The following is a 20,645-nucleotide window of genomic DNA, read 5'->3' on the forward strand; positions in this document are numbered from 1 at the left end:
AGGACCTGATCCTGCAAATGCTTACTCATCCCAGTAATCCCACTGAAGTTATTAGTTCTGTTTTCCTGAGTAATTGTTACTCACATTAATAAAAGCTTTCAGGATCAGGCAAATGCCTCCAAAACTAGGTGGGCTTCTTCTTACTAGACAGGCAACTATAGCTAATGTAGCATATATAATTACATAATATATTTGATATATAATATTATTTATAAACTGTTCCCTCCCTTCTTCCACATGGGCTAGATTGTGATTTCTTCACTGATGTTGAATATCATCTTATACTGAGTAGTCTTGTTGAAGCAAATGGAGTAAGGTACTACTTAATGTAAGGCTGTCACATTCTGGTCCTTGGGGGAGCTGTGCAATAATTTTACAATAAATAAATTATATAAATATTACAACTACTGTAATGTTTTTGTTAAGCAAATATTTTAAAGAAAAAATTACATACAGCTCAGTAAATGTATTTAGTTTTGAGTTCATCTTGTGGTAATTACTTGGGGGTAACTAATATTTGTGATATGAAGTTATATCCTTATAGGAACTCTTGGATTTTTTCTCACACTTGTTTCAGTAGTAATTTCTCACAAATAGAAAGAGTAAGAAAGTAAAAGAATAAAAAATGTTTAGAAAGTGGAGACAGCAATATATAGTTTATATTATATTTTTTTCCCGGTGAAATCATTTGTTGAGGGTTTGGTTGCTGAGATTAGTTCACATCCTGAGCATAATGCTCATTTCCCCTGTTTGCTTTGTAGTGGAAAAACCTATCTGAATTCATTTAAACAATGACCAAGAACATTTGCACATTCTACTATATTTTACATCACTATCATGCTAGTCTGTTATGGCACTTGCTGATTAATGTTTCTATCACTGTTGTCATTGCAGAGCTAGTCTCTCACTGCATGGAGAGCAATGAGCCAGATGCTCCTGTTCTATGTGGCCACTTTGTTTCACAATGCTGGCATAATCTGTAAAACCATTTGCGGTCATTGCAGCTCCATTAAAATCAGCTCTTTAGCTGTTCTAATAAACCCCAGGGGGAAACTGCCATGCACAGAGCAAAACTAGAATTAGGGGAATGCCAGGAGTTTTAAACCATCTTTGCACCTGTCCCTTTGATTCATGCTGTGTGTGTTTTGGCTGCATCTGAGAAATCAGGCCTCACATTTCTCAGATGTATTTTATATGATGAACAAAGAAGATCTTTTGTTATTTGACTCCTGATAGTCACCCCAATATCCATGTGTGCAGAGGACTCTGCCCCCAACTCAGTGTATTGTTCTCTCTTACCTGGACCCTGTGGGGGCTCTCCAGAATCTGTTCATGGAGAGGGCTGGGCTGAGATGAGGAGGATGCGCGTTGTCCCTCCCCACCTCCACCAGAAAGGTGACATAGCCAGTCCCACCCTGTCAGTAGCGGTCAGTGCTTTTGCAGAGATGGAGAACATAGGACATATGTAACCTTTGGCTGCAAAATGCTTTATTTTAATGTTACTCTTTGTTGTTAATTATGCATTCCTAGCCTCTAGGCCTGATGGCTAAAATATACAACAGGCAGGTACCAGGTACTCTGTAATAACACATTTGCAGAATTTGGCTTTTTGCCCAACTGCTGCAGCCCCATGTTTGACATTTTGTTGTCTCTGCCCCTGCCTCCATTCCCCCAGTGCCAAGCTACAGCTGCCTTTTTCTGTGCTGCTTTCACCACAATGGGGAGCGTTTTACATAATTAGCACATTTGCCTGCCCTGCTGTCCATAAAAAGGGGGGCTACAAAGCAGGACACGAGAGCTTCTGGCTGTCAGGACACCCTTACCTGTCTTTAAGGTATGTACCAAAAGGGGGAAATGGGGCAGCCAGGGATGAGTCTATGAGCATCATGGGCACCAGGAAGAATTCCATCCTGCCTGGGATGTGAGCTGTAGCTCACGAAAGCTCATGCTCAGATAAATTGGTTAGTCTCTAAGGTGCCACAAGTACTCCTTTTCTTTTTGCGAATACAGACTAACACGGCTGTTACTCTGAAAAGTGTGGTGTGGTGTTCCAAATGGGACTGCAGATGGAGGGTTGTGGCAGCTGGAGGGGCCAAGCTATTGAGCTACAGTCTCTGGCTTGAGCTCCATCCTGTCCAGGCTGTGAAGTATACAGGTCTGGATTAAGTAAGGTTGCCACCTCAGGTAGAAAAAAAAACAGGCCAGGCCATCAAAGTAAGCTCGCAGGCAGTGTGTACTGAGCACTCAGATTTTCTGGGACAGCTGCCACAAAAAAGGGACAATCCTGGGAAAACCTGAACCGGTGGCAACCCTAGGGTTAAGGCAATCTAGGGCTCTATGAACAAGATGACACAGGGCCTCCTGTGGCTTCCCCTCCTGCAGCCCTGCCCCTGCATCATATCCTCACTGCCCATACGATGTGCTGGTGTTAAGGCCCTGCCTTCCCTTACAAAGAGGCAGGGACAGTGGCATGGGGTTCCCCTCAGTACTTAATCCAGGAGCCAAGCTGTATGTGCTTGGGTGAGTCAGGTTGTTTGCACTATTTTGTTCCTGCCACACACATTGCCTTCTGCTGAGGTGGTGGTGGTGGACTTCCCAGATCAGTGGGTTTTGGAGTTAACACCTCCTGGAGATGAATGGGGCATGCCACCTCTCTCAGATCTATTTCTTCAAACTCTCCACAGACTCAGGCCGATATTGCTTTATTAATTAGTTACACTTGGGTCACACTGTCAGTTTTCTTCACAACCATGAGGGCTAGAAACATAATGTTCTTAAAATGAAAGTGGAGAGTCTGACGTACTCACGTGACCCCAGAAATTGAGGGCATGATACTGGGATTCAGGAACGTATTCTGAAAAAATTAACAACCTAATTAGCACACTCAGACTTGACTGTTCCCTGCTGCAAAATAAAGAGTACCTGCCACAGAATTTGGTTCTTTTTCACAGAGAACTCGTTCCCCTTAAAATCATGGAATAAGTCACCACCCATGTTGGAATCAGGAATAAATGTAATTACAAACGTGGGTGAAATTCATGCTTGGGCCAAGAGCCAGCATAAAACCTATGTGCCACTTAAACTTGAATGGCTTAAGTGGAATTTAAGTGGTGCATAGCCCTTGTGATGGCACCTGTACGTGGGCAGATTTCACCTATGAGTGAATAATGATAGTATTGCTTTAAAAGCTTATATAACTGTCTAGATGCTTATCTAAACACATTTAGCTACAAAGTGAGTGAGCTCAGGAAGATGGTGAGCCTGCCCAGAGTCTCACATGACATGGGCCTGAACTTCCTAAGTGACTTTGACTCCCCAATGGCAGTTGTGCTTGCTCAGCACCTCACAGGATAAAGCCCCCTGTGATGAACACAAATTAAATCCTTCAGAAATGAAGAGGATATCCTGAATGGCAGCAGTGTTTTTAGGCATTACCACTCCCTTACCGAACTAAGTCAATCATATCCTGTGGCTTTCAAAGAGACGTTCTTTGACGTTCTCACGTCTTTTATTTTAACAGTTTCCATCTTGGCCAGCCCACTGGGGATTGAACTGGGGGACATCAAAAGCTGAAAGCATGCTCTAAAGCTGTAACAGACTAATCTTTTTTGGCTTGGGCACAGAGGGGAGACACTTGACACTCACTAGTGGGTTACATTAGCTCATATTTTAAATGCTGCTCTCTTTTACAAGTTAATTTCATAACCTATCTTTCATTTTGTTAACAACCTGGAATACCAGGAGGACTCGTGTTATTTCCTTTCAGACAACGAGACGCTTATTTGGGTACTGGTTAGAGCAACTCTGTGCTAAAATGGCTACCATAGCAGAAGATATTTTGCAATATGTCTTTCAAACTAATCTGCCTACTGAAGGGCATTTTTAACAGCAAATGTTATCCAAAATCTTTGTTAATAGAGATATGTAGTACATTTGGTATTGAGACTGCAAATTCATGTTTAGATTATGCAACTATTATGAAATTAACATAACACCAGCCAGGTGTTTCTGTCTCTTTTCAAAGTATAATATTGAAGCAATGTGTACTGTTTGGATTTTCCTGGGAGGTAGTTTTCATGAGACTAATAAATAAAACAGATGTAACAAATAAATATATCTACTGTACTTTATTTTCTTATTAAATGCTGTAAACTTCCCATGACACTGGATATCCTTTTCTTTTGAAAACACATTGAAATAGACATTAGAGACCTTTATGATACAGATTGTGATACAGTTTTAAAGGTGTTTTTTCTGTCAGTTATCTGAAGAAGAATGATGCAGTCTTGAGTTTAATAAATAAAATTGTAAATTATGATACAGTGATATACCCAAGAAAATACTTCATTGTTGATTACATTATACTCAGTATAAATATCTTACTTATCTTTATAGTAAATCTAAAAGTACCCTTGTTTGGGAACTTGCAGGCTAAGGGGCTGATCCTGCAACCCTTACCTGAGTAATCCCCACTCATGCCAGCAGTCCTTTTGAACTCAGTGGGACTACTTGCTTGAATACGAATTGTCTGAACGAGTAAGGGTTGCATGATCAGGTATTAACTGTGGATGCTATTACATTAGCAGACAACCTCCAGGACAGAAAGAAACATAAATTTTATTTTAGATGTGTTGATTTGAATTTTATGCAAACAATTATACACTGTATCTCAATCAACAAGGCATTCTTAGACTTAGTTACTTCTTGTTAAGATGGAAAATGTTGAGTTGTGAGATGATTGTTTGTTTGTTTTTTTAATATTAATATGAATAAGATACCATGTCTCTGCAAAAGAACATTTTATACCAAAGAGGAAGTGTAATTAATAGTCATAGAATGCTGATTGTACAAACATTTGAACTAAGGAATATGCATTCACCTTGCCAGTATTTACAGTAATATAATACCCTAGCTCTTATGTAGTGCTTTTTCATCAGTAGATGTCAAAGCACTTTACAAAGAGAGGTAGGCATCATTATCCCCTTTTTAAGATGGGGAAACTGAAACAATTTATAAATGTTTTGCTAATTCTGAATTCTTCATTTTTAATCTGTCAAACTTGCTGTTATATTTATCCTTTCAAACTTCTGCTTCCACACATTTTACTGTGGCCTCAGGCTTGGTTTGAGGCTCTTCTGCCTTTTTCCCATTATTCTTTGGTTCCTTCTCAGGAGCACTGTCACTTGAGTTAGCTTCTTTGATGACTTTGGCTTCAATCCTTTCTTTTTGGGGCTCCTTGTTTGAAAATGGGAAGGTTTTCTTGTATCTTTAAATAGAAATATTAAAGCAAATTAGAACAGAAACACTACCAGGTAGCATACATATTATGAGCTCTGAATAATCACTAAATAGATGAAATACAAAGTATCTAGAATTATCAACTGATCCTGCAGGTCATACTCAAGCAGAACTCCCACTAAAGCCATGGGGATGCTGAATTGGTCCCCCTTAAGTGGTCACATGGTTTTTAGACTTAGTTCTTAAATATTTTTAAATCAGACAACATATATCAGAAGTAGCAATACATAATGATGAAACTAGATGGAATGCAATTTCAGACATATGCAGCTTTTAGACTGGATTTAACAATCCATTGGCTTGAATGTCTGTCTGCATCACTTTGTAAGCTTTACAAATGTTAATCTTTCTGAACACAACCATAATTCAAGAATAAGAATTCTTCTATCAGGACTGGGATGGTAGAAAGGTACAAGAAGGAAAACATACTAACACTACAGCAGATACTTAAATGCAGACAGATGAGCTGACATGCAGAAATCACACACCTGGCACATGATTAATTGATTAAGCTCCTTCCTATGACAGGGCCATCAGCTACAACAACAATAAAGTTTATCTGCAGAGCTACAGATACGCACATTTCACTCTTCTTTGTCATCTGTTTTAATTAAATTTGTACTGTATACAAATATGAATATTCATCAGCCGTAATCTAAGAGTAAGTACATTATGAAAGAAAGAACTTACTTTCTGATATAGCAGACTGCAAGAACAGCCGATGCTATAAAGAAGATGAGTGCCAGCACAAGGAGTGCAATGGGTACACCTAAAGATAAAAGGATATCGATAATTGATGTGTTTATCTTGATTTTTAAAAAATATTCTTAGTTCTTAAATCAGCCTTTCTGAAAATTCATGTGCCTAAGGTCAGATTCTGCTAAAGGCAGCCTTGAGTAAGTGAGCCCAAACCCCATGGAAATCTCTAGTTCAAATTCACAATGACCTAAACAGTGGCATCAATTACACTCATTTTGCACACCAGCTAAGGGGAAGTTACACTACTTTACCATTTACACCCAGTGCTTCTTCCATTAAAGTCAATGGTAGTTTTGCCATTGAGTTCAAGGGGAACAACTTCAGGCCTGTTTTGCTATTTAGACTATCATTTTTGTCACTGCTGAATATGAATTATCTCAAAATAATCTTTACTGTCTATTAAAGCAGGGGAATTTAGAGAAATACATCACTACAATGATTTTGTTCAGGTATATGGCATGTTGTCTTGTTCTTTAGGAAAACATCCTATGTAAATTGTATGTGATTGCATTCAAAATATAGATAGTCAAAGGAAAGCTTTTTTAAAAACCCTTCAGTTAAGGATTGTCATCAGGATTATTAAACAGGAGACAAGAGGTGAGCTGATGTTCTTTCCAGGCAGATAATGAATACTGGATGAAAATTTCAGAGTCATTACCTATGGAAACACATTTATTGTAAAACTGAAGGGCTAGGGTTTGCCAAAGATTTATATCCAGACTTCTCTGTTAGCTATTGTAATCTACACAGTCGCATACATGCATATATTATTCTACACCATATTTTCCAAGTAGTACAGTAAAAGTTGAGGATCAGAAAGATATAGTGATTATTGGCATGTCAGAAAATGATACAGTTTTGCTTTTTTTGTTTAACATGAGGTTTTGTGTGGGTGTTTTGATTGCTTTATCCTGGCAGGTGAGAGAACCAATTAGGTTTTTCACTTGTACCAAGCCTGTAGCGTGTGTTGGCAAAATTCCCATTGACTTCCTCAGAAGTAGGAACAGAACTTATGTGGTAAAATTCCACTGATTCCTATTAAAAAGCTAAGTGAGGTTATATTTAATCCTCCACAAATATACCAATTAATTTTCAAAAGAAAGGAGTTTCCTTTGTGTTACTAGTTTTGGCTTTGCAATTCCTTACATTCTTATTCTGCCCTCATACACTCATGCATAACAATCCTTGATTTTGGTTGTAGCTGTGCACATGACCCCACTCTAAAACACTATTTAATAACTAGGGTACATATAAAAAAGACATATAGCCTTTACCTCCAAATACAACACTATCATTTGTAAAGGCAGCTCGGTTTCCATTAGGCACTGCCATCTCCTCTTCACTTTCCCAAGTAGTCTGTACTGTTGGTAAAATGGTTTCCGTTACACATTTTATGCGAAAGGTCTTCTGACGTATTTGGGGTTTTGGTGACTCAGGAGCAGTAGCCATCTCTGTGATGCCCTGAGATGAAGCTGTTGAAGATGAGTTTATTTCTGGATCTGTTGCAGGTAACAGGGTTGTATCTGTTTCTGGTATGCATGAATCAATCCAGATATCTGCAAAGGGGGAAAGGAAGTATAATGAGTTGCACTGGGTGCTATTGCAAAATTTTGCACATACCTAAGGCAAACCACACATTGATCTATGGTGGATATTTTCAGAAGTTTTTCTGAGGGTATGCAGTGAGGTAATCAGATGACGACTCCTCATACCTATTGATACTAGAGCAACAAGGTTGGTGAAAAATAGCTTTTATTGGACCAATTTCTGTTGGTGAGAGAGAGGAGCTTTCAAAGCTTACACAGAGCTCTTCTTCAGGTCTCTGTGTAAGCTTGAAAGCTCCTCTCTCTCACCAACAGAAGTTGGTCCCATAAATATATTGTCTTGTCTCTCTAATATCTTGGGACCAACACAACTCTGGAAACAACTATTGATACTGTTTATTATTATGTATTTATTCAGAGAGGCTTAGATTTAGCATGTCTAATTTTAAGTATAAGAGTAATTCCAGATTACTCACCTCCTTAAAGTTAGGCACATGCTTAAGTACCTTTCTGAACAGGGAACAAAGCCCACAAGTGTGACAAAACTCCTTTTACAATGGCATACAAAAGACAAGATCCTTGCCAGAAAGAGCTTACAATATAATTTCCTGTGTGACACATGACAAGGAAACAAAACAAAATGGAGGGAAGAACTGAGTAAGAACACAGGTTACATTGTCATGTGGTTACCCAGCATTCTGAGGTTAATTTACATCATTACAAGTGGTGCTATGAGCCCTGCCTATTATTATGGTTATCCAACACTTCCCAGTATAAGCCCCCGATTTCAGCTGCTTATAACTTTGCCAAACTGTAACCATTTGGACTGAAATTTTATATGCCTGACGTCTGCCTCAGACTGATTTTTTTTCCAGCCAAAGAAATTTAGGGCTTTCCAAGAACAAGATTAGGGAAAAATATGTTATTTTGTTCATGTCAAAACATTCAGGCAACCTTTTCTTTGAGAGGTTTTAGTGCCCACATGCTTTGGATCAGGGACTTGAAGTTTAGCAGTGGGGTTATATTTGTGTCAGGAATGTCTTTTTCTGTCCCAAAGAAAATCCATGCAAATTTGGCCAAGCTATAAACCTTTGAAATCTGCAGTTTGCACATTGTCCCAATAGGGTTGCCAGGTGTCCGTTTTTTGACAAAAACACCTGGTCAAAAAGGGACCCCAGTACCTCCAGTCAATACTGCTGACCAGGCTGCTAAAAGTCCAGTTGGCAGCATAACAGGGCTAAGGCAGGCTCCCTGCCTGCCCTGGTTCCGTGCAGCTCCTGGAAGCAGCAGCATGTCCCTCCTCCGGCTCCTATGCATAGGGGCAGACAGGAGGCTCTGCATGCTGTCTCCGCCTCAAGTGCTGGTTCTGCAGTTCCCATTGGCTGGGAACAACAGCCAATGGGAGCTGTAGGGGCGGTGCTTGTGGACTGGGCAGTGTGCAGAGCCACCTGCCTGCACTTCTGCATAGGACTGGAGACAGAACATGCCACTGCTTCTGGGAGCTGCTTGAAGTAAGTGCCACCCGGAGCCTGCACCCCCTCCTACGCCCCGACCCCCTCCCACATCCCTGATCCTCCTCCCACCCTCCAAACCCCTCAATCCCAGCCCAGAGCCCCCTCCTGCACCCAGAACCCCTCATCCCCAGCCCCACACCAGAGCTTGCACCCACAGCCGGAGCCCTCACCCCCTCAACCCCCTCCCCTGCACTCCAAGCCCTGCCCCGATTCTCCTCCTGCCCTGTGAACCCCTCAGTCCTAGCCTGGAGCACCGTCCTACACCCCAAAACCCTCATCCCCAGCCCCATCCCAGAGTCTGTACCCCCCAGCCAGAGCCCTCACACACCCTGCACCCCAGCCCCAGCCCAGAGCCCCCTCACTCACTCCGAACCCCTTTGTCCCAGCCTAAAGCCCTCTCCTGCACCCCAAATCCCTCATCCCTGGCACCACCCCAGAGCCTGCATCCTCAGCCGGAGCTCTCACCCTCTCCCACATCCCAACCCACTGCCCCAGCCTGGAGCCCCCGCCTGCACCCTGAACTCCTAATTTCTGGCCCCACCCCGGAGCTCTCACCCACACCAGCACCACAACTCCCTGAGCCAGCCCAGTGAAAATGAGCGAGTGAGTGAGGGTGGGGAGAGTGAGTGACAGAGGGAGGGGGATGGAGTGAATGGGGGCGGGTCCTCGGAGCAGTGGCGGGGCCTCGGAGGAGGGGTGTGGTAGGGGTGGGGCAAGGGTGTTTGGTTTTGTGCAAGTAAAAAGTTGGCAACCCTATATCCTAATGTGGGTTATATAAGGACCTGATCTGCAGGGACAGCCAGTAATTTAGACAAATTGCATAAATGATGCCTGTAAAAAAACTGCACCTTTAAAATTATAAGTAGAAAACTGGAATTCTGGGTAAGGTTGGAGTGAAAATGTGACTCTAAGGAGGAACTGGTCATTGGTTCTTGCTGGTACTCTTACATAATCTAAAAACTATAACGTTATCTACATGTTAACCAGCTGAATATGTTATAGAAATAATGGGCGGAAATGACTTATGTACAGTTCTTAATATGAGTCCCAGGTGGGACGTCTGATGACGCATTTTCATTCACAAAGTAAGAGGATAGATGACGCAGAGTTGTTCTTTTTTCACTGTGGCCTTTAGGTGACTCTGCACACTGCAGCTGGAAGGTCAAAATGCAGCAAAATGAGCTCTTGCCAAATACTTTTGTTGTAAGAGCTCTAGCAAGAGGCAATTTGGCCATTAAAATAAATGGTGATTCTTCAGTCCCTATATTAAATAAAAATCGCTTCCTAATAGCATTCAACAGGCTTAATTTGCTCTATTAAATAATATGACAACAATGTAAAATAGTGACAATTCTCTGTATTTAAACCTGCAAAAGTAAGGAATTCCGGGTTAAGATTGCCACTTTGTCTTTACACAGCTCATCTTATTATTCATAGGTGTAGTACAATCCAAAATACTACACAGATAAAAAAAAGCCACATTGTAAAAGAACAGTTCAAGCATACACAGACATGATACAGCACATACAAAAGCAGTGACATCAAAAAAGCATAGCTGTTTAAACAAGACACGATCTGAGCTAACCTCCCACATAGTTCATAAACCCACACATGAGAGTTCTGAACTGTGGAGAAGGATCACGTTTACCCCAATCATGTCTTTTTTAACTGGACTATATAAATGGCTAATCCATTTCTGACACTGCTGTTCCTATGGATATGTCCAAGGGGTACCTCCATCCTGGATTTTTCTCACATCACTCCCACTCCAACACAGCTACTCATGAAGGTCATTAACAAATTCCTTCTGGCCATGTCTAATAGCCTTCTCTCTAACGGCCTCACCCTCAATCTTTCTGCCACCTCTGACATGAATGATCTCTCAGTCCATTGTAATCGCCTCTCCTTCCTACGTTGCCATGACTTGCTACTCTCCTGGCTTTCCCCTTGCTTTCCAGCCACTCTTTCAGCATCTCTTTCACATGTCTGGCCACTTTCCTCCACTGAAACCCTTCAGAGTTTCATACATAGTCCTCTGGTCTTCTCTCTTTACACATTGTGAAGGATGTGGGGCTGGTCTGTAATAATTTATGAATACTGTATATGATCTGGTTACTGGGGTAGTTACTGTATTGGGTTAGTGGAATGTCTACTGCATTAATATATTGATTTAATGTAATAGGAGGGCTCTTAGGACACTAGCAGGAAGGGAACACAATGTCTTTAGATAAGTAACCTCTCAGTAAACATGGTGGATGTCATTAAGAAACAATGCTGAGGTATTATGTTTAAAAGAGGCTACATTATTTGCTCCAGCCCAAAGTTACACTCTGTTTTGCCCAGGCTGGGAATGGACAGATCCAAAGGACTTGAAATGGTTAAAAAGTGAGTTGTTGGGAGACGGGGAGCCAGTTGTTCAGGGCTGTTCCTAAAGAACAGGGTGACATGGACACCGGCCCAGCTGAGGGAGTATGAAGCAATTTAGCTTTCCAAAGATTCCAGGGGGATGGTAAGCCTTCCATAAGAGAGCTAGGCATATAGACTGTTTATTGTGTTAAAATCCTTTTTCTCTTTTGCTTTGCTGTGTTTCTATGGTTAAGATTAAACATTATTTTGTTTTAAGATAGTCAGCTAGTCACTATATTCACTATTGGCCACAAGCTCCCAAAGGGAAGAATTGCTGGGGCCAAACCAAGGAAGGGAAGAATTGTGGGACTCCACCTCAAAAGAGGTAAGGACATCAGGCCTAACACTTGAAGTGTGAACTCAGAGAGACCAAGGAAGGGGGTCAGAGATGCAGGAGACCTGTAACAGTGATACTCATATTCTCCCATAACCTCAATGACCACTTCTACAGTGATGGCACCCACATTTTTCTCTCTACTCCTGAACTCCCTTCTTTTGTCCAGTCTCAACATGTCTATCTCATTCGATTTCTCTTGCTGGATGCACTGTCACCATCTCATGTTCAACAAGTCAGAACAAACCTTATCTCTTTCCTCCTTATCCTTCTCTTTTACCTACCTTCTCTACTACTGTTGACAATATTATCATTCTTTCTATTACTTAAACCAACAATCCCTAGGCCATGTTTAACTCGACTCCCTCTTTCTCTCCTAAGATTCAGGCTCTAGCCAATCCTGATGTCTTTTTCACTATAACAACTCCAAAATTGTGGGTGGCATGGGTATCGAAGGCCGGGGGAAGGCTAAGCCTCCCCAAACAACCTTGCATGGTCCCGCCCACTCTCTGCCCCCAGGCCACTTCCTGCTTCCTGGCGCTGTGCTGCGGGGGGCTCTTCCCCCTGCCAGGCTGGGGCTGGGGCTAATGGGGGCCAGCCTGCGCTCTGGGACTTGGGGGGGACGGGGACTGCGTCACCCAACCACCCGGTGCTTCAGGGCTGGGGAAGGGGGGCTGTGCCATCTACCCACCCGCCCGGCGCTCTGAGGCTGGGAGAGGGGAGCTGTGCTGCTCGCCCAGCATACTGGGGGGGGGCATGCCCCCCGCCCAACTGCCCGGCGCTCCAGGGCTGAGAGGGTCCCAGGACTGGGGAAGGTGATGGCGGCCGTGCGGGGTGGCGGGGGAGGGGGGTGGGTTTGGGCTCCAGCAGGAGGGGTGGGGCCTTGGGCAGAAGCAGCAGACCGGGCCAGGGGCTAGCCTCCCTGAGACCGGGGTTCACCCATTGCCCATCTCCAAAATCCATCGTTCCATCTCCCCACAGCAACTGAGATATTACTTCATTTCCTAGTTGCTCTCCACTCTCTCATCTCTCATTCTAGGCCATTAAAAATGCTTCCATCAAAATCACTTGCCTTTATTGCTGTTTTATCCACATTCCACTATTTCTTGGATCTAAAAAAGTTCAAACTTCTTCAGTTTACATTCTAGGCTCTCCAGAATTTCTCTCTGCCCTCTGTCCTATCTTCAGTAGACACGTAGAGCAATCAATCACTGTTTTCTTTATAACAGCCTTTAATATATTTGAAGACTTATCAGTTCCCCTCCCATCTTTTCCTTTAGCTTGGGTGGAGTCACTAATGTGACGATCTAATTTCTCCCCTTGTTACAGGACAGTATGAAGTAAAATACAAGGCTGTATAAATGGAGATTCTGGGAATACATGACAAAGATGGCTTTGGAGTTTACTAGCTTGTATGGACTTTAGCCAGAACAGATGTATTTTAACTTAGGTATTTTTAGATTTAATTCAGTTTGTTGGGCCATTTTTTATTTTTGCAGTAAAATAATATATATCACGAAACAACATTGCTGTTACTGAAGGCGTGTAAGCTAGCTGTGCGTTTGAAACATTTTCACTGGCACAAGCATGACTGAGCATACCTAAGGGCTTCACATAGCTGACTCCACATAACTGAATATAATGAAGACAGCCTTATTCAAGAGCTTTAATTACAGCATCATTTTATTAATTTAGGTGAACTAAATGGAACGTCTGTCCATCTAGCATCCTGCATTTAGCAATAGCTCTTTGTTTTCCCCCTGGAGGGGAAAGATACAATCCGCCATCTAAGATTAGGAAAAAAGCACAAACAACAATTTTTCTATGAAGATTTGAAATAATAAAACTAAATGTAACGACTCTAGGTCTCATGCCTACTTACCTGAAGAATTGAAGCAGAAACCATGATACTTGCGGTGGAGAGGGACTTTCCAATCTGCTACTCCAGTTTTGTTCTGACCACATTTTGGATTTGGGATAACCCGAGAAATGACAAGCCATTTATCTGCCACCCATCCAAAGCTAGAATAAAAAGTATCAGTCCCTTTAATGTTGGATGCATTCACAAGCATATTGTTGTATGTAAGGAAATGGACCTGCTAAAAGCTTATAGACTTCACGTACCTGCATGTTTCAAAGCCATGATTCCGGGCCTTCTCAACCTGGGTTTTGCTTGCCAGCTGTAACCCCAGTTGTCTACATGCACTTTCTGCTTCTGAGAAATTCAGTTTGTTTGGATGAGAAATTAGGGTTATGCCTGCGGTCCTGCACTCCCGAATGGTGAGATCTGTAAATTAAACATAAATATTCAAAGTTATTACCTTAGAATTTATTCTTTTATTTTAAGTAAGTGTCTGTGTGTGTAGTGGTGCATATTGTTGTTCACTTTTTCAAGTTTTATGGGTATTAGGGCATTAACTCTCCAGTGGAAGGTAACTCCTCTAATGTAGCCTTTTATAAGAAAATAATCGGTTTTGTTCACCCCAACAATCTAATAGTTCAGAGAGTGAGGAGGACTCGTCACCGTGGCTAGACTATGAAAATGTATATTTAAAAAAATTAATCATAGATGGCAACTTTGAGCCTGTGCATGGGGGCAGCCATCTTGCTAAAGAGGATGTCATTTGTGACATGTGCATGAAAGCCCGATGGGTGGGCTGGAAACCAGTTTTCCCACCTGATTAATAATGTCTTAAAATAATAAAACTTGTGCTTACGATAAAACACGAATGACCTCAGCATAGTGAGCTTCACACAGTGACAGGGTTACAAGGCCTGCCATGGATGTCAAACATGGTTGGAAGCATGCGGAGTTTACCCACAAAAAGATGTTAGAGGGATTTTGTAATTTTTAATTATGTCACCTCCACCCTGCTGAGCTGTAACTTTTTAGGCCATTGGGGAACTCAGACACATTTTTTTAAATGATATCAAAGGTAACAAGCTTCAAGCATGGGCCAAATTAAGTTACTTATTATGTTTTCCAGAGGTGCTGGAACAATGTGGATAGTGGGGGTGCTGAGAACAAGTGAATCAAACTGTAAACCCTGTATATAATGGAAACCACTTTCAAGCCAGGGGGTGCGGCAGCACCCCCCGCACCCCTAGTTCAAGCACCTATGTCTTTTACACACGTTGGGCTAGAGCCCCAGTTGTGCTGGGGCGGTGCTTGATACAGCTGAGGGGGATGGGCAAAGGTGGCTTTACCCCCACCTTTTTGTGCTCCTCCTGGGGCCAGCTAGCTGCTTCAAATTTCCACCATGTTGCAACAGCCCCCAATGGGCAGACAACAATTGCTGGAGCACAGTGGCATTTTGGCCACACCCACTACATCAAGAACTGGGAAGGGTGGCCTAAGGCTGGTTAGATCAGCCTTACACTAAATGGGGATTCTCCTGTGCTGGCTTTAGAGCCCAAAGCAACTTTAAGGGGACAAAGAGGGAGAGGGGGCAGGATTTGGCTCTTTATCTCCATGTAACATTCCACCAGCGCCATAAGAAACAAAAAGCTCCATTTTTTTAGGTATAGTAGCAGCCAAGCTAAATAAACAAGGAACAATACACTGTAGAACAAACAAGGAACATTGTAGAGACCAAACAGAATGAATATACAGTGGCAACAAAAAAACAATAACTGCTTTGCAGATATTCCCTTTGGACTGTACTAGCCACCACCATGCATATATTTATGGATTAGCCATAAAAATCATGCAATAACCAGGTTGTCCATACAGCCTTGGGGGTGGGGGAGGGGGGTGACGGGGAAATGAGGTATCCATGGGAATATTTTCCTCTCTGTCTGTGCTAGATGCGATGCTTTGCAGCGAGGAACTAAGAAATACTGTAGTCCTTGGAACATAATGCCAGCCAATAGCACTGCTCAGCAGGGGTGAGAGTGGTGCCACTGGGCGGGGGGAAGGTGTGCCTGGGTACCATAGTGCTCAGCTCAGACAATGAGAGTGATCTGATTGCAAACAGAACGTAAATTTACCTTATCATTTCTTCTTGGTGGTCAATATATCCTCCATTTGGTCCGACTCCTCCTACTTCAGTCAGCGCCTCCAGACCTAACCCACACTATTCTAGACTGTTCCGTCTCCCCTTTTCCCTCCCAGTCAGACCCAGCCGTCTCCTGCTGGGCCTCTCCATGTCCCAGCTGCAGCAATGCAGATCCCACGCTCCTCTCTGCTTCTTAGACCTAATCCATCCTCTCCTTTCCTGTCTCCAGGGCCTGCTCCACACTTTCCCTCCTTTCATACTATTTACACATGATCCCTTCCCACTCTTTCTATGTTCAGGCAGTCTCTCCTGCCCTTACCCTCCTCTGTCCCCAGTCCAGTCCATGGATTTCCTCAGCATCTATTAAAATTTGGCCAAGTGGACCTTTTAAAGTGATGATGGAAGTTTATTAATGACCAGCTATATTAATGACCAGCCTTAATTTTCTAATCCTCACAAGGACATTGAGAAATACAATGCCGCTTTTCAGACTGAGTTGAGCTGCTGATTGAATGGAACTTCCTGACATTTGACAAGTTGGCTGGATACTTGAAAATGCCTGACTGATGCATAATATACTCAACAAAAGAAATATTTTCATATGAGAAAAGCAGTCAACTAGATGTTCACCCGATGAATGGGAAGAAGGAAGATTCAGTATCAGAAAATGAGGGCTCAGTCGGTAGGAAGGAAAAGAAAGCAGAGTGAATTGCAGATAGAGTGCAATTTTTTAACCTGAAAAATACAAAAGAAGATAAAATGCAATGTGTACCTGAAATTAGCATTTTTGAAACAACATGGAGAAGTAAAAAGCACCTTCTTGGACAGTTATCAGCTTTAGTGTAAACTACAACTAGTTTTACAACATCAGAAAAAGATTAGAAGCAAACAGCAACCACCCAATCATCCTACCCTTTTCATGACTTCCTAAATCGTCTCTCTGAGTCCTGTGATGAAGCACACTGAATTTGTGTTGGAGGCAGATTATTCCTTAAGAAATGTATTATCCTTTGGCTCCACAAGCTGCTCTTAGGTAGCCTCTGAGCTCTTCTGTACTTGGCTGGTCTAACAGCAAAAGGATATCTTCATCTTGAATCATATGTTGTGCATTTGCAGGAGAAGTCTACTTCATTAGAAGAACAGTGGAATCGATTGATTAGGAGAAAAAAAATCTGAGAATAAGACAAAGATGGTGGGTGCAGAATAGAATGAAGGACTTGAGCTGTTGTAAAGTGAGGGAGACACTTCTGCTTTCATGTGATCTAGTCTCTTTGCTGTTTCGGGAAACTGCTGCTGACGTCTCTGTGTTTTTCCCCAAATCCTCAGTTCATATTGCGATGTCCTGTCCATGAGGTGCTGGGTGGGTTGCTCTGTCTGCTGGCAGCAGCGAGAGACATTCTTAGGCTGCTATGGTGAGAAGGATCTTTGCCTGCTGGGATTTTCAAGGGAGGCTAAGACTATTAGGTACCCAAATCTCATTGAATTTCAACAGGAGTTGGGCATCTAATTTCTTTAGGTGCCTTTGAAAATCCCAGCCATAATTTGTTGCGTAGAACCCTTCAGTAGATAAGAAAAATAAATAAGTTTGACATCGAAATCTGGTTGTTTACACAGGCAGAAAGAAAATTTCCTCTTTGCAAAGTGTGACTAAATTCACTTACAGAGACTGACAAGCTCATCCCTGCTGTGCTGCAGCAACCTGCATGATAATAGCTACTGAGGACATAAATGAGAAGGTCATCTTAGGCTGATTTTGAAGATGGGGGCTGAATCAGAGGATGTCTGAGTTTCATTTGACCCATGACAGAAAGATTGCAGCTGGCCCTCAAGGCCTTTGGAAATTACACAAGCTAGTATTTTAACTAGCTGTTAAAGGTGTGCTCCTAAAAGGATAGGTATGTGGTATTTATGACTAATACAGTGAGTTACGTAACAAGGTTCATTTAGCTCAAGTGTAGCTTTCTCTGTATGGCACGTTCACTAGTGCTTTCTCCCATCTTCCCTAGCTCTGACTTATGGGTTAAGAGTTGTGTTGATCAAAAAAGATTTTGGTGCTTTTCGAAAAATGCATCCTAAGTGACTTAGAAGCCTACACCCCATTTTCAAAAGTAACAGAGGCACTTAAAAGCCTACGTTTCACTGACAGTCAATTTTGAAAATAGAACTTAAGCACTTTTGAAAATGGTACCCTGATACTTTCCTTTCCCTTGTTAAAGATATATCTCATTTATAACTGATTCTGCTCTCCTCCAGCTTACACATCGTGAGGGGAAATACTCTTGCACTCGTTCTTGGAAATAACAAGTTTAAGCATGTTGGGTGCCTCTCTTTTATTTGATGCTGCAGTACAGCAGTGTTTCATATCTTCCTTGGAATTAGGCTTTGGAGCTTCTGCGTTGCAGCTCCTCCATAGAGGCCTTTCTGACAGCTGCCATGTGAGCTGGTGGCAGTCAGACTCTTATTCCACAAACAAATTTTCTATGTGCGTTTTTGTGTGTGTGTGCTGGAGCCACACAGGAAGTGAAAACGTCTGCTGGTGTTCTGAACCAGCAATTCTGTTTTCCTTTGGTGGAAAACGGGTCCTTCCTCTATCGACAGTATGAAAAAGCCTGTAATTGATTGATCAACATCATGACACTGTGTAGTATGACCAGCAGCATAAAATGTGGCATTGGCAGTAATTCACAAAGCTGTGGAGAAGAAACTGAAGCAGGAGCTATTGCTTCCTATGAAATAAATTACAATGCTGACTCTCCCTTCTCATAGTTTGTCGGTCTCCCAACAGTCTCCCCCAATCACTGTCCAAAGATAAGGGAGTTGATTGCTGACAAATGTGTATGTATAGTCATTTGCTTGTATACGATATTCCCATCTTCTCCTTCCATCATTTTGTCTTTTAAATTTTGAGCCCGCTGGAGCCGGGATTGACTTATTTGTGGCACACATTCCCACTCCACAAGGGGTTCTCAGACTTTTTTGCACCGCAACCCCCTGCTGACACCAAAATTACTACACAACCTCAGAAGGGGGGGGGGGGGCGATGCCTGAGCCCACCTGAGTCCCACTGACCCGGGTGGGGAGGCCAAAGCCCAGGCCCCACCACTCTGGATGGGGGGGGCCAAACCTGAAGCCACGGAGGCCAAAGCTGAGCTCCGCTGCCAAGGGCTGAAGCCCTTGGGCTTTGGCCCCAGACTGTGGGGCTCGGGCTTCAGCCCTGGGCCCCAGCAAGTCTGAGTCAGCCCTGGCGACCCCATTAAAATGGGGTTGCGACCCACTTAGGGGTCCCAACCCACAGTTTGAGAACCGCTGCACTACACAATCCACCAACAACTAATCAGCAATCTCTTTGCCAGTTTTCTTGGCGCGTTTACTCCCCTCCTCCTTGAACTGCTCTCTCACCTCTAATGGCAGTCCTGCCAAGGCAGGGCATCAGGTCGTATTGGTGGAAGGGATATGCCTCCTGTTCACTATGTTGTACTTGTTTGCTAGCTGAAGAGCAGACTTCAGCTTTCATGGCTTGCAAACCAAGTCCCCAAGTACTTTCTTAGAAGAAGCATTAACCACATAAAAATTAAACAAAAATATTTCATAAGAAAATTATATGACTGTATGTTAATGGAATTATGATGCAACCATTTTGCAATTGAGAGCTATTTAAGGCAGATGCTCCTTTATTAATTCCTGAAATACACTGTCTTTCAAAAGTGGGAACTCCCAAGTGTTTCCTTCCAATAGTAACCAGAGGCAGACTTCATTACCCATAAGCTATACTTCAAGAATCATGCCTATGTCCCTGAGAACTCTGTGGCAGACTCATATTCACTGTTACAATATTTCAAAATCAAAACTAACAGTTTACACTTAAAATAACATTTTTCTAAGGCACCCAATGACCCATTTCATGCACATCCTGCGATTAGATAACCGCTCAAAAGCTTTTGCTGTGGCAGCTTCCAAAAAAATTGACATCTGGCCAGATTTTCACTTATTACTAAAAATATCATCAAAACACATTTGGACATTATTAAAAATGAATCAAATAATTGGACATAAATATTCAGTGAAAGATATTCACAAGCAAGAATGTTACTGAAAATATTCTCTTTTGCACTTATTTCTGAGAAATCTGTGGTTTCATATGCCTACAAATGATAGGTTACTTTAAAATATATACACCTACAGAGTTATACATACTCACAGATGTAATTATACACCTGCATATTTTATTTGCAAACACACTGATTTAGCAAATATCTTTTCTGGAAAAATAAAGAAAGAGAAAGATGTAAATTGGTTTTCTATCTTAAACATATTTTTGGACATTGGGAAAAAGTTGCACACACTGAAAAATTGTAAGAAAACATACCTTTCACATTGAAAGAGCCTTGAGCTAGGAATTTCATAATCCAGATTGAGAACAAAACCCGGGTAACTCCAGAATAAGTTCCCATTATCATTAACATCAGTAACAAATGAAAAAACGCAGGGTGGGTTGTTTCCTACGTTAAAGACAATGGTGTATTGCCAGTCCCTCGGTTGTGGGCTTTCAGGTGACTTTCTTGATCGCTACTTAGATGCCACTGTACTGATTCACTGAAAGAATATCAGCAAATATTTGTTGCTCAGCTAAAAAGGCATCTACTGGTCAAGGGCAGTAGCTGGAAATACATGACGTCCCCAGAACATTTCACAGCTGCCTGTCTGGAAAATTCAGCTAATGCTGACTCAGAAAACGTACAGCTGAGGAAGAGAGATAATGCAGTGTTAGTCTGTCAGTCTTATAAACAGTTTG

General features: G+C 42.2%; 1 protein-coding gene across 1 annotated transcript; it reads right to left on the bottom strand.

The window, feature by feature from the left end:
• Positions 1-4,112: 4,112 nt before the first annotated feature.
• On the bottom strand, positions 4,113-20,645 carry LYVE1 (lymphatic vessel endothelial hyaluronan receptor 1). Its single transcript, XM_007057120.4, has 6 exons — positions 20,220-20,645; positions 13,980-14,142; positions 13,738-13,877; positions 7,332-7,613; positions 5,989-6,067; positions 4,113-5,266 (listed from the first exon to the last, which is right to left on the bottom strand). The coding sequence occupies exons 1-6, from the start codon at positions 20,314-20,316 to the stop codon at positions 5,080-5,082; spliced, it is 948 nt and encodes a 315-aa protein (XP_007057182.2). The 5' UTR covers positions 20,317-20,645; the 3' UTR covers positions 4,113-5,079.

The sequence above is a fragment of the Chelonia mydas genome, chromosome 6 (assembly GCF_015237465.2).
Source record: "Chelonia mydas isolate rCheMyd1 chromosome 6, rCheMyd1.pri.v2, whole genome shotgun sequence".
NCBI classification, from domain to species: domain Eukaryota; kingdom Metazoa; phylum Chordata; order Testudines; family Cheloniidae; genus Chelonia; species Chelonia mydas.